Source organism: Sphaerodactylus townsendi, linkage group LG11, assembly GCF_021028975.2.
Source record: "Sphaerodactylus townsendi isolate TG3544 linkage group LG11, MPM_Stown_v2.3, whole genome shotgun sequence".
In the NCBI taxonomy this organism is placed as follows: domain Eukaryota; kingdom Metazoa; phylum Chordata; class Lepidosauria; order Squamata; family Sphaerodactylidae; genus Sphaerodactylus; species Sphaerodactylus townsendi.
In genome coordinates this window covers 30,405,563-30,422,172 of record NC_059435.1, presented here as the reverse complement: position 1 = coordinate 30,422,172, position 16,610 = coordinate 30,405,563, and the positions used below count along the sequence as shown (strand labels likewise).

General features: G+C 43.4%; 1 protein-coding gene across 1 annotated transcript in view; it reads right to left on the bottom strand.

Moving 5' to 3' along the window:
- Positions 1–15,014: 15,014 nt before the first annotated feature.
- GASK1A (golgi associated kinase 1A) overlaps positions 15,015–16,610 on the bottom strand; it is a 35,819-nt gene continuing 34,223 nt past the window's right edge. The window contains exon 5 of the mRNA XM_048511465.1: positions 15,015–15,731. Within this exon, the coding sequence (XP_048367422.1) occupies positions 15,521–15,731 (211 nt within the window). The 3' untranslated portion in view covers positions 15,015–15,520. The remainder of the gene's footprint in view (positions 15,732–16,610) is intronic.

The window sequence follows — 16,610 nt, the reverse complement described above, 5'->3', positions numbered from 1 at the left end:
GGTCCATTGGGCATTTTGAAATTGTAATGACTGTTCTTATAAGAAGTTAGTTGGCATTTGGGGACTTTACAGAAATCACAGAAAACCATGCCAAGACTTCAATACCTCTGTTAAAGTATTCCCTACTATTGTCTGAACAGCTAGAGCAAGGCTCCCCTGATTTTTGAGCCTGGGGGCCCCTTTGAAGTTTTGATCTAGTGTGCTACGTGTGACTCCAAAATGGCTACTGCATGAGGTGGACACAAACCACCAAATGGCTGCTTCAGGAGGCAGAGCCAAACACATAGAGGAGCACAAGTGAAAGTGAGAAGGGTAAAAAGAATGAGAAGAGGAGTGAGAGAGAGAGAATGATCTTCAGTGGCTAATCACAAGGCCAGCTGGGTGACAGCACTACCAAGTCCCACCCGCCTTCTTAAAAACAGTTAGTGTGCACCAATAAAGGTATTGCTGGGTGCCATGCATTGGGGACTCCCAGCACAGAGTCTTTTCTAAACATTCAGTGACTGTTCCTTGATATCACGGGGATAATTTTTGAACTTTTGTTTCTGCCTATCTTTTTACTGGCTGACAATGTGTCTAAGCATGAACAGAATGTCTTGCCATCACCACTGAGCAACCCCAGCCAGACTTTACACATCTGGATTAGAGAGCAAGTTTTCTTGGCCAGATTTGGGTTGAAAATGCACATTTAATCTTTCGTTATTTACATGACATTTACCTCACCCTTTCTCAACAAGTTGAGTTCAAGGCAGCTTCCAACAAAAACAAACATGCAATTAGAATATATAAATTCCATCAAAATCCACTCAATTGTACTTTAGCATAAAGGGAACTAGTAATAAAGAAAAGAGCAGGCCAGTTCAAAATCTTACAGGAAGTTAAAGAATAATAGTATAACAATGAATAATGGGCAAGGAAAAGGGCCAAGGTTTTGAAGCAGAAGTGTGGTTCCTAGAGAGAATATTTTAAAAAAAGATTCTGAAGTCTTCCAACTTCCTTTTTGATCCAGTTGTGTTTGCAGGAGTGCCAGGGGATGTAGGTTCAAGAAGCCAGAATGAGGAACCCATGAAAGGGTTTAGAGGGGCAGGTAAGGGAAGCAGCAAATCTCACCTCCCCTGAGCAACATTTCAGGGGGGAGTTCTCTCTGGTTCCACGTTCAGAGCAGGGCCAGGAAGGAAGTCAGGCTGGCTTCTCTGTTCCCAAGTAGACCTGTCAGCTCTGGATAGGGGCCCTGGCTGCATCCCTGAAGAGAATGAGAGGATCAGGTTTCCTTATCTGTGAAAGGTTCGTCTCCACTTACCGTACGAGGACATCTTGCCCTCCCCGTGTCATTCCTGTTAAGACAGGCAACCTTGTAAATACATTATCTCAATGTTCATGCTGTGATTATTCTACTGTTTCCATTTTGATGTGCTCTCTATGTTGCTCTCACTTATTTGATATAGTTTGTTTACAGCTGTGGGGAGTACTGGAACTGAAGCTTGCTCAGTAGTTCCCATAGGATACAGGAAGCAGGTTGATGGTGGGAAATACCTAGAAAGATGTCCTCCTACACTCAGTGGAGAAGGACTTTGCAGGTAAGCAACAAATATTTGCAACTGAATTTCATGTATGCCACCAGTCCAACCATCATTCTGCATTCCAGAAATAGGCATTCAGCCATTTTCTCAAACAGTAGAAACAGCAGCACTGTGGTGGAATGGGCCTTGTTCCACCCCAAGCCTCTACCAGGGGTTGCCACCTTTTCCTGGAAAGGGGTTGCTTTCTCTCTCTGGGTAAACCACTGCCACCACCTGACCATTTGAGGAACTGCCTGCTGGAGAGGGTCAGGGCTCCCCGGCTTCCTTTCCAACTCAGACCTAGCCTCGGATACCCCTGGTTCCCCTTTCCTTGGTTCTGCAGGGCAGATTGGAAGCCCTGGAGGAAAAGCTGCTTGCCAACTGCCAGCCTGCCTCCTGATGCTCTCCTAATAGCACATCCACTATGGTGCAGGCCCAGGTGGTACAGAGAACTGTTCCCCACATCTAAGATTCAAAAGTATTTATTAAAAATAAAATCGTTACAAATATGTTCTAGCACTGCACCAGATCGAGCAAGGGTTTCCAAAACAAAGATATAAATGCAAATCCTCTATCCCTCCCTCTAAAGATACCCTAGCAGTTGTTAGAATAGGGTTGGCTCTTAGGTTACAATTCTCACAGAGTTCCCAATACGTGGAAGGCTGGGTCAGGTTCCTGGGTGAGCACATGGTCTAAAAATGGCTGCTCTCTCCAGAGCCAGGCAAGAGTTCTGCTCCCTTTATTAGCCCAGCAGAAAGAGACCTCACCCCTCTGTTCCCAGGAATTTTACCCATTCCCAGGCCTCACCCATCTCTCAGGGGTGGTCTGAGTTAAGATATCTTTCCCCCTTGGGCCAGATAGCTCTTCCTGATGTCCCCGTGGCATTTTAAAGTCCTGCTTGAAGGGGGGGGGGGGCTGTTTCTTCACAAGCACAAAGCAGCTCTTTGCGCAAACACCTTGCCTGCAGTGCACAACACAAAACTCACTAAGGTCGGTGGCTTGGTTTTTTGTCTCCTGCTCCAGGTCATCGCCTCCAAACACTTTGCTCTTGCAGCTATTGCCCGCCCCCTCTAAAAAAAGTTACCATAACTCCTCCACAAACTTTCTCTAGCGGGGTTTCCCGAGCTGACAAGTGCAAAGATTTGCCAGCCCCCACGCACCAGCGAAGGCAGGATGGGGAATTTTCCTTTCTCGCCTGAAATATTCCCCCCAAGACAAGAAACTGGGGTGGGAGGGGAATTGGGGGTGGGGGTGGAAGAAAGGAAAGTTGTTGCCTTGTTCGCTCTGCAAAGGTAAATAACATTTGCATGGAGGGGGGATGCTCAGAGATGGGAAGTGTGTTTGGAAGGGAGGGGGGAGATACTGTTACCTACTTTGATAATAATTCGGGAGGAGTCACCACGTTAAGTTTGTGACTGCAAAACTGTGTCTGTTGTGCTGGAGCAAATTGATCTGTCTGCAAGGGGTCAACGGGCTTGGATTTTGTGGGCTGGCAGCAGCGTTTCCCCTTCCCCATTGGACCTGCGAGCCTGTCTTGGCTCTTATTAACAAACATACAAATGGGGGTGGGGAGATGTATCTCCTGGTTCCCTGCCTCTTTGCTCTGGGGGAGGAGAAGAGGGGTTCGCCTGTGGCAGGTAACAGTGTATGGAGGGGGGGGAGAGGAGAAGTGTGGGGGCAATTTTCTGCCCCCACATGACTAAATGGCCGTAGCCTGGGGACTTTTGACCCCATGTAGCCCCCTCCTCCACCCAACATGTCCCTTTACAATTAAGCTTCCAGAATGCCTCAGGGCATGTTGGAGGAGTCAGAGTTAACCCTCTGATGACTGTCAGGCAGAAGGGAACAAAATTGCAAAGAGAGAGAAATGCTTGTTGGAGCAGGGAGACTTTTGGCAATACAAGCAAGTGCCTCCTTGCTATGCAGAATTGTTGGTATTTTTGCAAGCGTCTGTCACACTTCAGTCATGAAAGAGTTAACTGCGTGTATGTAACCAGTTACTGAGGTCACTGTTTTATGTCCAGCTCTATTGATTAGCTATTGGTCAGTTAGTCAGACTTTGCAGACACACAAGGGGGCACGTAGTCAGAGGCTATAAAGTCTATTCCTTTCAGCAAAAGCCATGTGCACAAGACCACGATGTGACCGCGAGGCAAGATAGACAATCTGTAACCAAGTGTAGTACTATAGATAAGTAACAGGAAAGTATTGCATTTCTTATTTTTCCCCATGCAACCCTCCCTAATAATTAGTAAACTCATTTATATAAAAATCAACTGAATCAGTCTCTTCTGTTCTACTCTGATACTTTGCTAATTTACCTAACACAGTCACCTCCCCCTCCAACAAGTGTTTCTCTCCCTTTGTGATTTCGTTTCCTTCTGCCTGGCAGTTATCAGAGGGTTAACTCTGATTCCTCCAATATGCCCTGAGGCAATCTGGAAGCTTAATCGCAAAGGGACAGAAACACAACGGGACAGAAATGCTACCTCTCTCTCTCTCTCTCTCTCTCTCTCTCTCTCTCTCTCTATCTATCTATCTATCTATCTATCTATCTATCTATCTATCTATCTATCTATCTATCTATCTATCTATCTATCTATCTATCTATCTATCTATCTATCTATCTATCTATCTATCTATCTATGTAGGGATGAGCTGCTGACCCAGCAGCGCCGTAAGTAGAGCGCTGGCACACCGGCGCTCCTACGGTCTTCTGGTCGCACCGCTCTCCCACTCCTCCTCGTCTCATTTCTTGCGCTTGACCTTCGTCGGTCACGACTATCTATCTATCTATCTATCTATCTATCTATCTATCTATCTATCTATCTATCTATCTATCTATCTATCTATCTATCTATCTATCTATCTATCTATCTATCTATCTGGAAGTAGGGGTGGGTAGCATGGTGGCCAAGTTTGCGGATGATGCCAAATTATATAGGGTGGTGAGAACCGCAAAGGATTTTGATTTTCTTGTGTTGTGTTTCTGTGTAGGCCCGGTTTTGACACTGGTTCTGTAAGGCTTCATAATGCATTGGTTTGTGGTTCTGCTGGATTGGGTTCTTGTGTGGTTCTGATGGGCTTCTATTGATTCTCGGGGTGGAAGGCTGTTGGGTATATATGTATTAGCAGAGTAGAACAGAAGAGACAGATTCTCAGTTGCTTTTTATAAATGAGTTTACTAACTATAAAGGAAGAGTTACATGGAGATAAAATAAATCCTTTCTTTCCTGTTACACATCCTCATTACCGTGCATTTGGTTACATCTTGCTACCTGTCTGGTGTCAAGTCTCCTCGTGTCTGCTCCAACAAAGGAACAAGAGTTAACTTTATAATTTCAGACGCACGTGCTCACTAACATGTAAGGAATGGTTATCTGACTGACCAATGGCTAATCGATAGACCGGGTTATAAACAGTGACTCTTCAGCAACTTGTTTACATACAGTTAACCCTTTTATAACTGAGTTGTGGCAGACGCTTGTAAAATCCCCACAACGGCCTGTGGTTCCTCACAGTCATGCCTCTTTATTTTTCCTTTGGAGGAAAAAAGGCTGGTTTTCTTCCATTTGAAACAATGGGAGCATCTTTATGGGGTTTTGAAGGATCTGTGTTTCAAAGTAGAGCCACCAAATTTGCAGCACACCTGCTGGAGATTCTCCTCAGAAGGAACTCAAAGTTTGGTGAAGTTTGGGTCAGGGGGTCCAATTCTATGAGCACCCAAGTAGAGGAAAGCCCATTGGATATGGGTATTTGGATTTTTCAGATTTTTCCAAACGTTTTTGGGTCCAATAAATCCAAACAATACCAGGAAAAAATGGTGCACCTTCCCAGCACTGGCATATTTACGGGATATCCTAGGACCAGCATATCCTAGGACCAGCATATCTACAGGACCGTCTCTCCCTATATCGCCCTGTTAGGCCCCTCCGCTCCTCAAAAGCGGACCTCCTGGTGATCCCTGGCTCCAAAGCGATCTGGCTGGCCTCTAAAAGGGCCAGGGCTTTTACAGTCCTGGCCCCTACCTGTTGGAACAGGCTTCCAGGTGAGATCAGGGCCCTGCGGGACATACAGAGTTTCCGCAGGGCCTGTAAGACGGACCTGTTCCGCCAGGCATTTGGCCAGCCAGGAAAACATCGAAAATCTGCTATAATAAACGTCTGGCCTCCCGTGGGCGCAAGGGAGGGGGTGAGGGAGTATTTTAATGCCACCTGACAGTATGGAAATTATATATTTATGGTTCTTTTTAGTTGGGATTGATTATTTTAATTTAAATGTCGTATATGATTGTTTTAAATGCTTGTATATGATTGTTGGACACCGCCCTGAGCCCTCTGGGGGAGGGCAGTATATAAATTCAATTAAATAAACAATCAATCAATCAATCAATCAATCAATCAATCAATCAATCAATAAAAATAGTGCTTAACAAAAGCTGTCTCCCAACATAAATGTAATGATCTCCCCATTCCTGATCATTAATCTACTCTGTTTCCTGACAATTCCTGAACTCTTTTGATAAACTGTTTGCCTAACCATTGGAAAGACAGAATGTCAGAAATTCTACTTTAGGCATTCTCCTAAGTAATGATGAAAATTCATCACAGTGGGAGTTTTATCTCTTTCTTTGTTGGATGTAAATAAAATGTTAAACTAATCTGCATCCATTAATCTTGAGGCTCACTGCTGCTCTAGCTGTTCCATATTCATGAGAGGGTTCTTTTGAACATCAACAACATAAATAAATAGCATTATATATCCCAAGAGCAAGACATTTAGTTTTAATTATTATTATTACTACATAAACCCTCAAAAATTATGGAAGTGTTTGTTCTTATTATCTTAATGAATTTATCCCATGAACTCAGGCAAACATGATTATTTTCTTTCCTTCCTTTTTTGTTCTGACAACCATCCTGTGATGTAGATTAGCACAAACTTAGCTGATGAGTATCATGGCTGAGGAGTAATTTGAACTAATTTCAACACAGGCACAGGCACCCAGGTGTTAGTCTGGCACTGTAGCAGCTACACTGTAAAGGATTCAGTGGTGTTGATGGTGAAGTAACCTTGAGTGCATTCCACAGCCCGGGCGATGGGCCAGATGCATCGGCGGAGACTTTATCTTTGCGCGGGAGATGAAGACTCCGTTCCCATGGGAAGCAGGAAGGGGGGATGGGGTGAATGGTGTTATAACCTGTGCTTCTGGCGGGAAGCGCCATTCCTGCCACTGCGTGTACTTGAGCTTTCTAAGATGTCTTAATAAATGGACTTTTACTCCCAAAAGCCTTTTATTTCTGCTTCTATGGAATTCCTTACATACACTGCACCACCTCCAAGGTATCCCTACTAAACCTAGCCCTTTTTGCCAGTTCATATCTCTTCCATGTATTGAAGTGCTCTCCTGAATGAACTTCTCTTTGCTTTTTCCATAAGAACGTCAAACACCAGAGAAGATATAAGTACCCCAAGAAAGCAAAATGTACACTGAATACAGAATCATCCTCACCTCATTCCACTTAACAGCACACAGCCCCTGTGCCGTATATATAGGGTTTTTTTCTCCCAGGTCATATGTTGCACTAAGTGTTCACAAAAGGCTCACAATGCAGTCACTTTCCTAGCCCCCTCTATTGCTTACCTCTTGAGCTCTCCCCTCCTACAAGCTCCCTCTACATCCTGATTTCTCTAAGCGTTATTTTCCTTGCCCGTACTAGCTTCTGCCACTCTTTGTTTTCTGGTCTTCTGTTTTCTTCCCGCTGCTGCTTCCTGAACTCTCTTTGGCGTTTTATAAATAAACAGTGCTAAACAAGAACTTCCTCATGAATATGGGCAGATTATAGCAGCTCAAGGCTTTAAGATTAATGGATGTAAATTAGTCTGGGGTTTTATTTACATTCAGCAGAGAATGATAAAACGCCACTGTCATTTTGATGACAAGGGATTGGCCTCAGCACAAAACTTTGGAGCAATAACTATACTATAAAAAGCGATGGATGAGCCAGACCACAACAGCAAAGCATTGAGCCTATTTGATTTGCCAGAGCTTTCAGTGTAGCATAAATTGCAGGACTCTTCTGCGAGGATGGGGGTAATTTGAGATTTTATTCGTTTAAAATTGCACTGCTTTTATTTACAATTGATAAAATAACTTGAACCATCACCAGGAAAGCCAGAATATTAATATTTTAATTAATAAATAAAGTTAAGCACCTCCTGTTTCTATTTATTGCAACGAGAGAGTTAAATGTGCTTAAGCATCTTCCATTGAAATTGGTGAGACTGGAAAGTGTTTGACTGGATCATATCCCAAGTGCTGGTAATCATACGATGAGCGTCATGCATCTCATTGTGAACTGGTACTCTGAGACTTAGAATGCTAGCTTCTTTTCTGTCATAAGCTGTTGGTGAGGGAATTCAGATGAATTCACAAATCTCCTGTCATCTTTATCCTGAACAGGGTATAATTAGAAAAAGCACCACCTAGAAATCATTTTGTTAGTCCTATGAATGTTTAGGGTCCATTTGATTTCTGTACTCTTGTTCATGGATATAGGAATAGTTTTACTCCCATGTGAGGCAACTTCTAGCAACTCAAGTGATTGCCTCTGGCTGCAGATTTCAGAGAACAGCAACCACCTGCCACCAGCCAGCTGCCTTTGCCTGGGAAGACTGGCCTTTTAACCTTTTTTGCTCCCTCAGTTCCTGTTAAAACCAGTGCAGCAAGTAACAGGTGCAGACCCCCAAACTCTTGCAAGCTTCCTCAACCAGTATTTCTGGCCAACAGGAAGTAATCTCATGAAATCTGCTAATATTAGATCAAAATATTCCAATATTCTTTCTAGGATACCTAGTGAAATGGGAGAATCAGGTAGACTTCCTTTCCTTCTGGACAATTCTGACAATGAAACTTGTGAATTGGTTGCACAATTTTTACTGGAGGTGATGCACAATCAATAATTTATATTTTATCTTAAACCTTTGTATTTGTATACCTTTTATCTTAGGTTTTTTATTGTGTTATGATTATTGTTATGCCAAATAAAGGCTTATTATTATTATTATATATTGTAATCTCATGATCAATGAGGCACCCCCTGGCACCATGGAGACCACCAGTGGGTTTCCTGGAGCCCATATGTTGCTTCTCCAGATAGTTCTTGCTGATATTCCTCTACCTCATTGGATCAGGAGATGCTTCAGACGAACCAAAGAAGCATCAATTTTGTGTCTGCAGGGAGTGCCCAGTAAAACAGCTGCCTAGTTCATTGCAGGAAGCATCACTTGCAGGCTCACAACATTATGTGATTGATGCCAGCATCACATGGCAGACATTTTGGTGTGGCACCCACTTCTTGTTCTCAAAATTCCCAAAATGCCACAGTCTCAACAAGATTGGGGATCCCTATTATAGGGCCAGCATGGCTTGTGAGACTATTTTTAAAGAGAGCAGGTGCATCAAAGAAGTGAAGATGGTTATTTCTACCAGTTCCTAAAGAAGGGCAAGGGCAACCTAACTGAGGTGATGGAAACAAAATGCTGCCGTCACTGCATTTGGGGAACAACGGGATTCTGGAATTAGCTTAGGGACTTCGGAAGCATGATTCTTGGGGTGTGTTGTGGTGTGATCTTGCTTCAAGAACAGGGGTGTCTAACTCTGGCCCTCCAGATGTTCATGGACTACAATTCCTATCAGCTTCATCAACCAGAGTTGGAAGAGGCCACTGATAGTGGAACCCTAAGGAGGGGGAGGCAAATTGGCACAGGGAGCCAACTGACCCTTATGCTGGCATCTCTCCAAGATACACCAGCGTTAAGGACAGCTACACTGGTGCAGGACACCGGTGAAACTGTGTTGCTTTCAGAAATAAGTACTACTCCACAACAGTTGTGTACCAGTGCAATTGAGGCACAGGCCCTGTGTCAGTGTGATTGTGGGCAGCTCATGGGCATGACCAGAGTTAATTGGCTCCCTAAGCCCTTTCAGCCCAAGAATGTCCCCAATACAGGCACAAAGTTGCACCTTCAAAAAAACATGGTGCAGTCCTCAGGCACTCACTGAATGGATAAGACAAGTGCCCCCACTTCCACATCCATTCCCATGAGGCCCCATGCAGTGCAGGGTGCCGACTACAGCAACCAATCACTTGTGAGGCTGAGTGGTGGCCCCAAAGCAGATAGCTGTATGCTTGGACTAATGCTTCACCCCAAGATCCTTTCCCCTGATGTTTACAGCAGATGTTGTAACCACCTCCATGCCCTCATCCTGAGGCGAGCAGTTGGTCATCTTGTGGACAAAAGGCATCACAGAGTCCTTGAGATGAGCAGCTGAAGGTGAGCCCATGCAGTGGGTGGACTCAATGTCTTTGGATGGCAGTGAAGTAGGGGCTGAGAAGGATACTGGCACCAGAGGAGGGAAGCCTCCTCCAGAACTGGGTTTCATGACTGCTGAGGCCGCATGCACTATGGGGGTCCAGGCATGGGGTCCACAGCTGGCACAGCCCATTCCCTCCATGCTCTCTTCCATGTGGGCAGCAATCAAGCAGGAGCCATGAGAGAGCTGCTGAAAGTAGTGGGAAGTCTCCTCCAGGGGTCAGTAGCATATGAACATTGGGACATCAAAGAGAGACAGGTGCACACTGAGATGCTGCTGGGGAACCTGTCAGAGGTGGTTCAGATTCCCACATGACACCACACTCTGGTGCCCCCCCCCCCCCCCCCACTATGCCACTGAACATCTCCCCTTTCCAATTCTAAGATGTGGGTATTCTTTGCTCCATGTGGGCTGGAGGCCTGCTTGGAGTACCTGCAAGGGGGATAATAATGCCTTTGTCCACACTGTCAGATGCTTAAGAACTTGTGAAGGGACTTGGTCCCTTTCAGGAGGTGTTGTGTGTGTGCTGCAGACATGGAGCCAGCGTTTCTGGACCCTCTCCTTTTTGTTCCTGGCTCAGCCCCCATCCCTGGTGACCCGATTGGTTATGCCTGCCCTGCCCAGCATGCCAAAGCCGCCTCACCACAACACCTCCATGGGAAAAATGGCACAGTTGATGAGGTTGCAGACACTGTAACCCAGCCACTGACTCTTCTTCCTGCTGGCCTCCAGCCTAAACTAACCCTTTAGGGAGCAGACTAGTATCACTACATTTACACCATGGCTGGCTGCTGCAATATAGGCAGCCCACAGGATTGATTTGCTCATCGCCTTCTAAACTCCAAGGCCCTTTTCTGATCTGGCTCATAAAGTGCCCATTAATGAATTGCTAATATTTCCCTGCAGGTTTCACAGACTTTTGCTTGAATGAACAAGAAGGAGGCCAGTTCTGAAGGCAACTAGAGTTAATTTATGATTCCATTTGCTTCAAGACATTTAAATATACCAGGGCTCTGAAAGGTTGAGATTTCCATGTGCAGGAATTGAAGTGATTGAATACATTTTAAAAATACATAAAAACGATTGGCTGAAGCTGTTCCCCCCTCTTCTTTTTGATATTTGGATTTTTAAAAAATTACCTCTCCTATAATAAGCTACTGATGCTGAGAAAATATTCACTTACTTGCATAGTGCTCGGGGGTGGTGGTGAGCTGGACTTTCTAATGGAATGCCAACACCTAATGGATCACATTGGGTGTCATTTGCTATCGCAATAATAGTGTTGACAGCGTCAAGTTTTCTTTCCTCACCTTCTCCCCTGCCTCATTATTACTAGAAACCATTTACATGAAAATAGGATATTTATTTCGCAAAGGTTCTTGGACTCTCGATGGCAGCTTTCCACGATAAGTCATCTTAATCATTTCCATGGTAACCAGCTGTGACAGAGGAAAGGCAGAGACAATTTTGAGATTGGGATTTTTCAAAGCTGGCAGCAGCCCTTTGGCTTTGAAATCCAGAAGGGACAAACAATGAAGGGGCCAGGCTGGTGTCTGAGATGCCCAGATGTTGACATGATTCGGCATATCAAATTGCTAGGGAACTGTAGGGGTTCCAAAGTGAAGAAGCGTGAAAGATTTGATAGGTCTGAGTCACCAATCCATTACTTGGACATGCCAAAATCCAGCTTTTTAAGTGGAGCATCACTAGCAATGTGATGGCCACAAACAGTTATTTCCGAAGGGCGGGGGGGAGATCTTGTTTTAGCCCTAAATACTATCCAGTGACTTTACTTGCCAATAAGTGTTTCTCCAGGTCAGGAAGCTGTGATATGTCATAGCTATTTGCCTTTTACTAGCCAAGCTGCCATATTTCTACCAGATTTCACACTAGAATAAAATTAATAAAATATTGGCCTTTAGCACATTTCTAATGACTGGGTATCAGATGGACTAAAGCACTGATGGTGAACATATGACACGCATGTCAAAGGTGACACACCACAATATTTTGGGTGATACGCCAGCATTCATCAACACCCAACAACAACAATTCTCCCAACAATTCTCAACAATTTGAGTCTGGGTCATTTTTATAATTGTTTCTTTATATACATATGCAGATAACCTTTAATTGCATAGTACAAAGATTTAAAATAAAATACAAAAATTAAAAGTACAAAGCAAAATTAAGATTGTTTGTTTATGACCGTGCATAAAAACCTGGCTGTTTACTCTACAGCATCCCTGGATTTGTTGTTTAACAGATAAACAGTCTTCTGCTAGTCTGTCCAGAACTCTAAGCCCATCAATAAGGTTGAGAGGAACTTTGTTCTGGCCTGGTTATGAAGGGGGCAATAATACAGAACATGGTGTACAGTTTCTGCAGTTTTCAATGTGCAGATGCAAAAATGGTCGCTATCAGGAAGGAAAGGAAGGAAGCACATTGCATCTGGCCAAAGTGATGGCACGTCAGTGCTCCGGATCAGAAAGAGCGAACAAATATCTGACCATGCCTAGGTGGCCATGTGGGATGCCAAGGGAGTGGAGAATCAGAACTTTTTTGCATGAGCCATCAATTTCTGATGTTCTAATTCAAAAAGTCTAGATTTTATGGTGGATAACATTGGGAAGGAGCATGGCTATAACATCGGGGGGCAGGCCCAAGGCATGGAGCTTCACTTCTATGTGGGCCCACCATTCAGTAGCATGCAGAAAAGTTAAAGCCTGGGCAATGAGGCTCATGTCCTCATACCTGAAGCAAAGCTGAATCCAGTGCTTGAATGTTATACACCAGACCCTGGTCTCCAGAAGATGTTGTCCAGCTTCTAGGCACAAGGTAGCCTAGGGAAAGAGAGTATCTCACTCCAAATATTTTGTACAGAAAGGTGGATTGGATCCATTCGATATTCCTATTTCAGGATTGGCTCCATAAAGAAATACCTTATAAAAGTTGCGGGCAGACTTTTGCATTAAATGCTTTAAGGGCCTCAGGAAGAAATTGGTGGCCTTTTCTGCAAAAGAAACACAGGAGAGCATTGGTTGTATTTTTACTGGTGGCAACTATTCTGTTCCTGGGTGAGGACCATCCTGCTCTTGCACCGCCCAGAGCCCCTAGGGGATGGGGCGGTCTAGAAATCTGAAAATAAATAAATAAATAAATAAAAATAATGGAAAGGTTCTTTATATAATACATTGCACCACACATGATTGGACTGTAACTTTTTAAATAAATGAATATGCGCAAAGAAAAATTTCTCTTTTGTTGGCAGTGGGCAGGGGGGTGATACACTAGCAGAGTCAAGTTAGACATTTCCTGAATTTTTGACATGCTGAGCCCAAAAGGTTCGCCATCACTGTATTAAACTATACTTAGTTTTTGCACTTACCAGTATTTTGTGTTTGTGGTTTTTGTATCGCATTTTCATGATGCTGGATTGTTTTCGTAGTTTTAAGTTGCTTTGATGGCCCTTGTACCCAACAAGCAGCCAGTAAAATTAAATATAAACAAGTTCTGCTTGGACACCTCCATCCCACCCCACCCCCATTTCCTCCTCCAGGATTCTCTAAATTTCAGGGGGTTGGGCAGGCTTATTTTGCCTCCATTCATCTTAATGACATTCAACTGCTCTCAATAGCCCTTCTTGGCTATTTGTGGTCATTACCAGGGCATTTTTTTTTTCATTTTGACTAATTTACAATAAAATTGTCCTGCATACTTTGGGAGTCTCAGGTATATAGAGCACCTACCTTACCTATGGGTAGACCAATTGTACTGTTTTCATGCCAGAATATACAGCCACTTTTGATGTCTCCTGTACAATTTTGGGCTAATACATCAATCTAATAGCTTATGGAAGCCTTTATTAGCCACCCCCATCTGCTGCTTTCCTTGCAGTTTCTCCCTCCTTTCCCAGCATCCCTCAAAATCTCCCTCCAGCCCCCATTCTTCCCTTTGATCCATTTTTCTTTCATCTGTTTTTTGCCCCCAATCTTCCTTGTCTTTTCTACCTGCCCTCTGTTTCCTCCCCCAACTCATATAAAGTTTCAATACTGCAGCAGCCATTTTGGATTACCTAGGCAACCACTGTCGTCACTAGTGATGTTGCCTGCAATGTCCTAGGCAATCCATAATAGATGCCAAAATCTCATGAGGTAATCTTGTGAGATCTTAGCATTTTAAACCTCTAATTTTATTCTCTGCTTTTAAAATGTAATATCTTATTGATGCGATTTTCTGTACCTGGCCCTATTGTGCAATTTTTTGATCTGCATTCTGAGGACATGTTCCAAATTAGATACATAGATGGACTAAAAAGTGGCCAAATTCTAGCATTAAAATTTAATTAACGTGTCTGATGTGGACAGATGATGCTCATCTCTATCTTTGATTACTTTCTGCACACAAAGAAAATGGTTGAGCTGCATCATCCACAAACCTCCTTCCCACAATTCAGTAGCAGACAAAATAGCTATGGTGTAATACAAATCAATCACTGGTTTCAAGTCAAGGTACTGGTACTGGTTATCATCTACAAAGTCCTTCATGGCTTTGGACCCACATTTCTGCAAGACCATCCTACGATGTTCTGGCACAATAGCTGCCTTCTTGAAGGTAAACAGTTGAGAAAACAGCCGCCAGTCCCTGAGCATTATGAGGGGTGGCTCCCACTTTGTGGAATGACCTGCCTTAGCTAGTGAAAAAGGTCCCCACAGGAGGGCTGTTTTATAAAGGGATTACAGTAATAGAAGAAGAGTTTGGATTTATACCCCACCTTTCTATCCTGTAAGGAGACTCGAAGTGGCTTACAAACTCCTTTCCCTTCCTCTCCTCACAGCAGACATCTTGTGAGGTAGGTGGGACAGAGTTCTGAGAGAACTGTGATTAGCCCAAGGTCACCCAGCAGGCTTCATGTGGAAAAGCGAGGAAACAAATCCAGTTCACCAGATTACTGCTCATGTGGAAGAGTGGGGAATCAAACCCGGTTTTCCAAATTAGAGTACACCGCTGTTAACCATTACACCATGCTAGTAGCATAATCGAATGGTTCATCAGGCACTTTTATAAAGAGAATAGGATTTCAGTCCACTACACTATTTATTGTATGTATTCTTACTCTTACTACACAGTAATCTTTTCTCTGCATTGTTATAGTATGTTACACTTCATACTGTTTTTTATTTGCATTGTTTTCTAATTTTGTGACAATTACATTGTTTGTTTGATATCTTAAGCTGCCTGTATTTTGTAATTTGCCTTGAGCAGGAATAAGAAAACTGGTTATAAAAAAGTAAAAAAATCACTTAATGAAATCAGAAAAAAATTGATATGACAGCCTCATGAATTCACACACACACACACACACACACACACACACACACACACACACACACACACACACACACACACACCAGTGCCATATAAAAAAATAGTTTTAATTTTATTTTCTGAATTTACATATGACAAAAGTCACATTAGTATTCCAGTGCCTGTGTGCTTGCTGGCAAGTCTCACAGGAGTCTAGCCCCATGGCTGAACGTTCCATTTCACAGCAGGGAAACCTGTCACTTTCCTTGCCAGAAGCCTAAAGACATGATTCTTTAATGCCTGTCAAGTTGTGCTTTTGAATATACTGTAGCAGAATCTGGCCTCTTCTGTCAATGGTCTGAAGCCAGGGCCTGAGTCCCTCGGACCCACCCAGACTCTCCCAGAATTCTTCGTCCACATAGAGCGACTGCAGCAGGAGGTTTTGTAAGCATCCAGATCTGAGCACAGTGACAGCTGTCTCAGGAAACCTGACAGACAAAATTAAACAAGAAATAAGAGTTTAAAAGATAGAATCCCATAAGCTGAAGCATTAGAGCAAGAAGGCAACATATGAGCCAGTCCTGTTTCAGCTCCCTCAGCCATTCAGCTTTACAACATTTTTATATTTTATGTAAAATTATTCCCAGGCTAAGAAATTTGCACCAATGCATTGAGCACTATCCATCTGGTAAAAAAAGAGAGAAAAGAAAAATCCGATAGCACCTTGGAGATCAACAATTTTACTTTGGCATAAACTTGCATGGACTGAGGGGTTTATCTGATAAATTTATCTGATAAAGCAAACCCTAGAATGTTTATACTACAATAAAAGTATTAGCCTTTAGACAGGGCCTACTGTAGGAGAGCAGGAGAGCCTTTTGGCCCAGCCCACACACAGAGGGCCTCAAATTCAGATTTTTGATATTACGGTATTTCCAAATGAAGTTATACATACAGCCACAGAGATACCCTGACAAAACAGAAAGAAAAAGACCTTCATTGCACAGCTCTAAACTTGTGTTTACTGGGTCACTCCACCTTCAAACCTTTAAAATATACCACAATATCTGCTGTGTTAGTTCTTGGGTTTAAGGATATTTTCAAACAAAAGTCTTGAAACTCTTTCCTCTCATTTAAAAGAGTATAAAATATGAAGGTTGAGAGGAGGCTACCTCCCTTCCTTGATATACACAAATATGATTCAAGGACAGACCAAAAGGTAATGACTTTGGGGAGCAATGTTCCCTTAAGATGTTACTGAAAGGAAATTCATGCAAGCGCCACTGCAGAGCTTCCTATCACAAGCTCATCTATTTATCTGTCTCTTTGTCTAAGAGAACAGCAGTTTCTGAAGTGAGCCCGAGTCT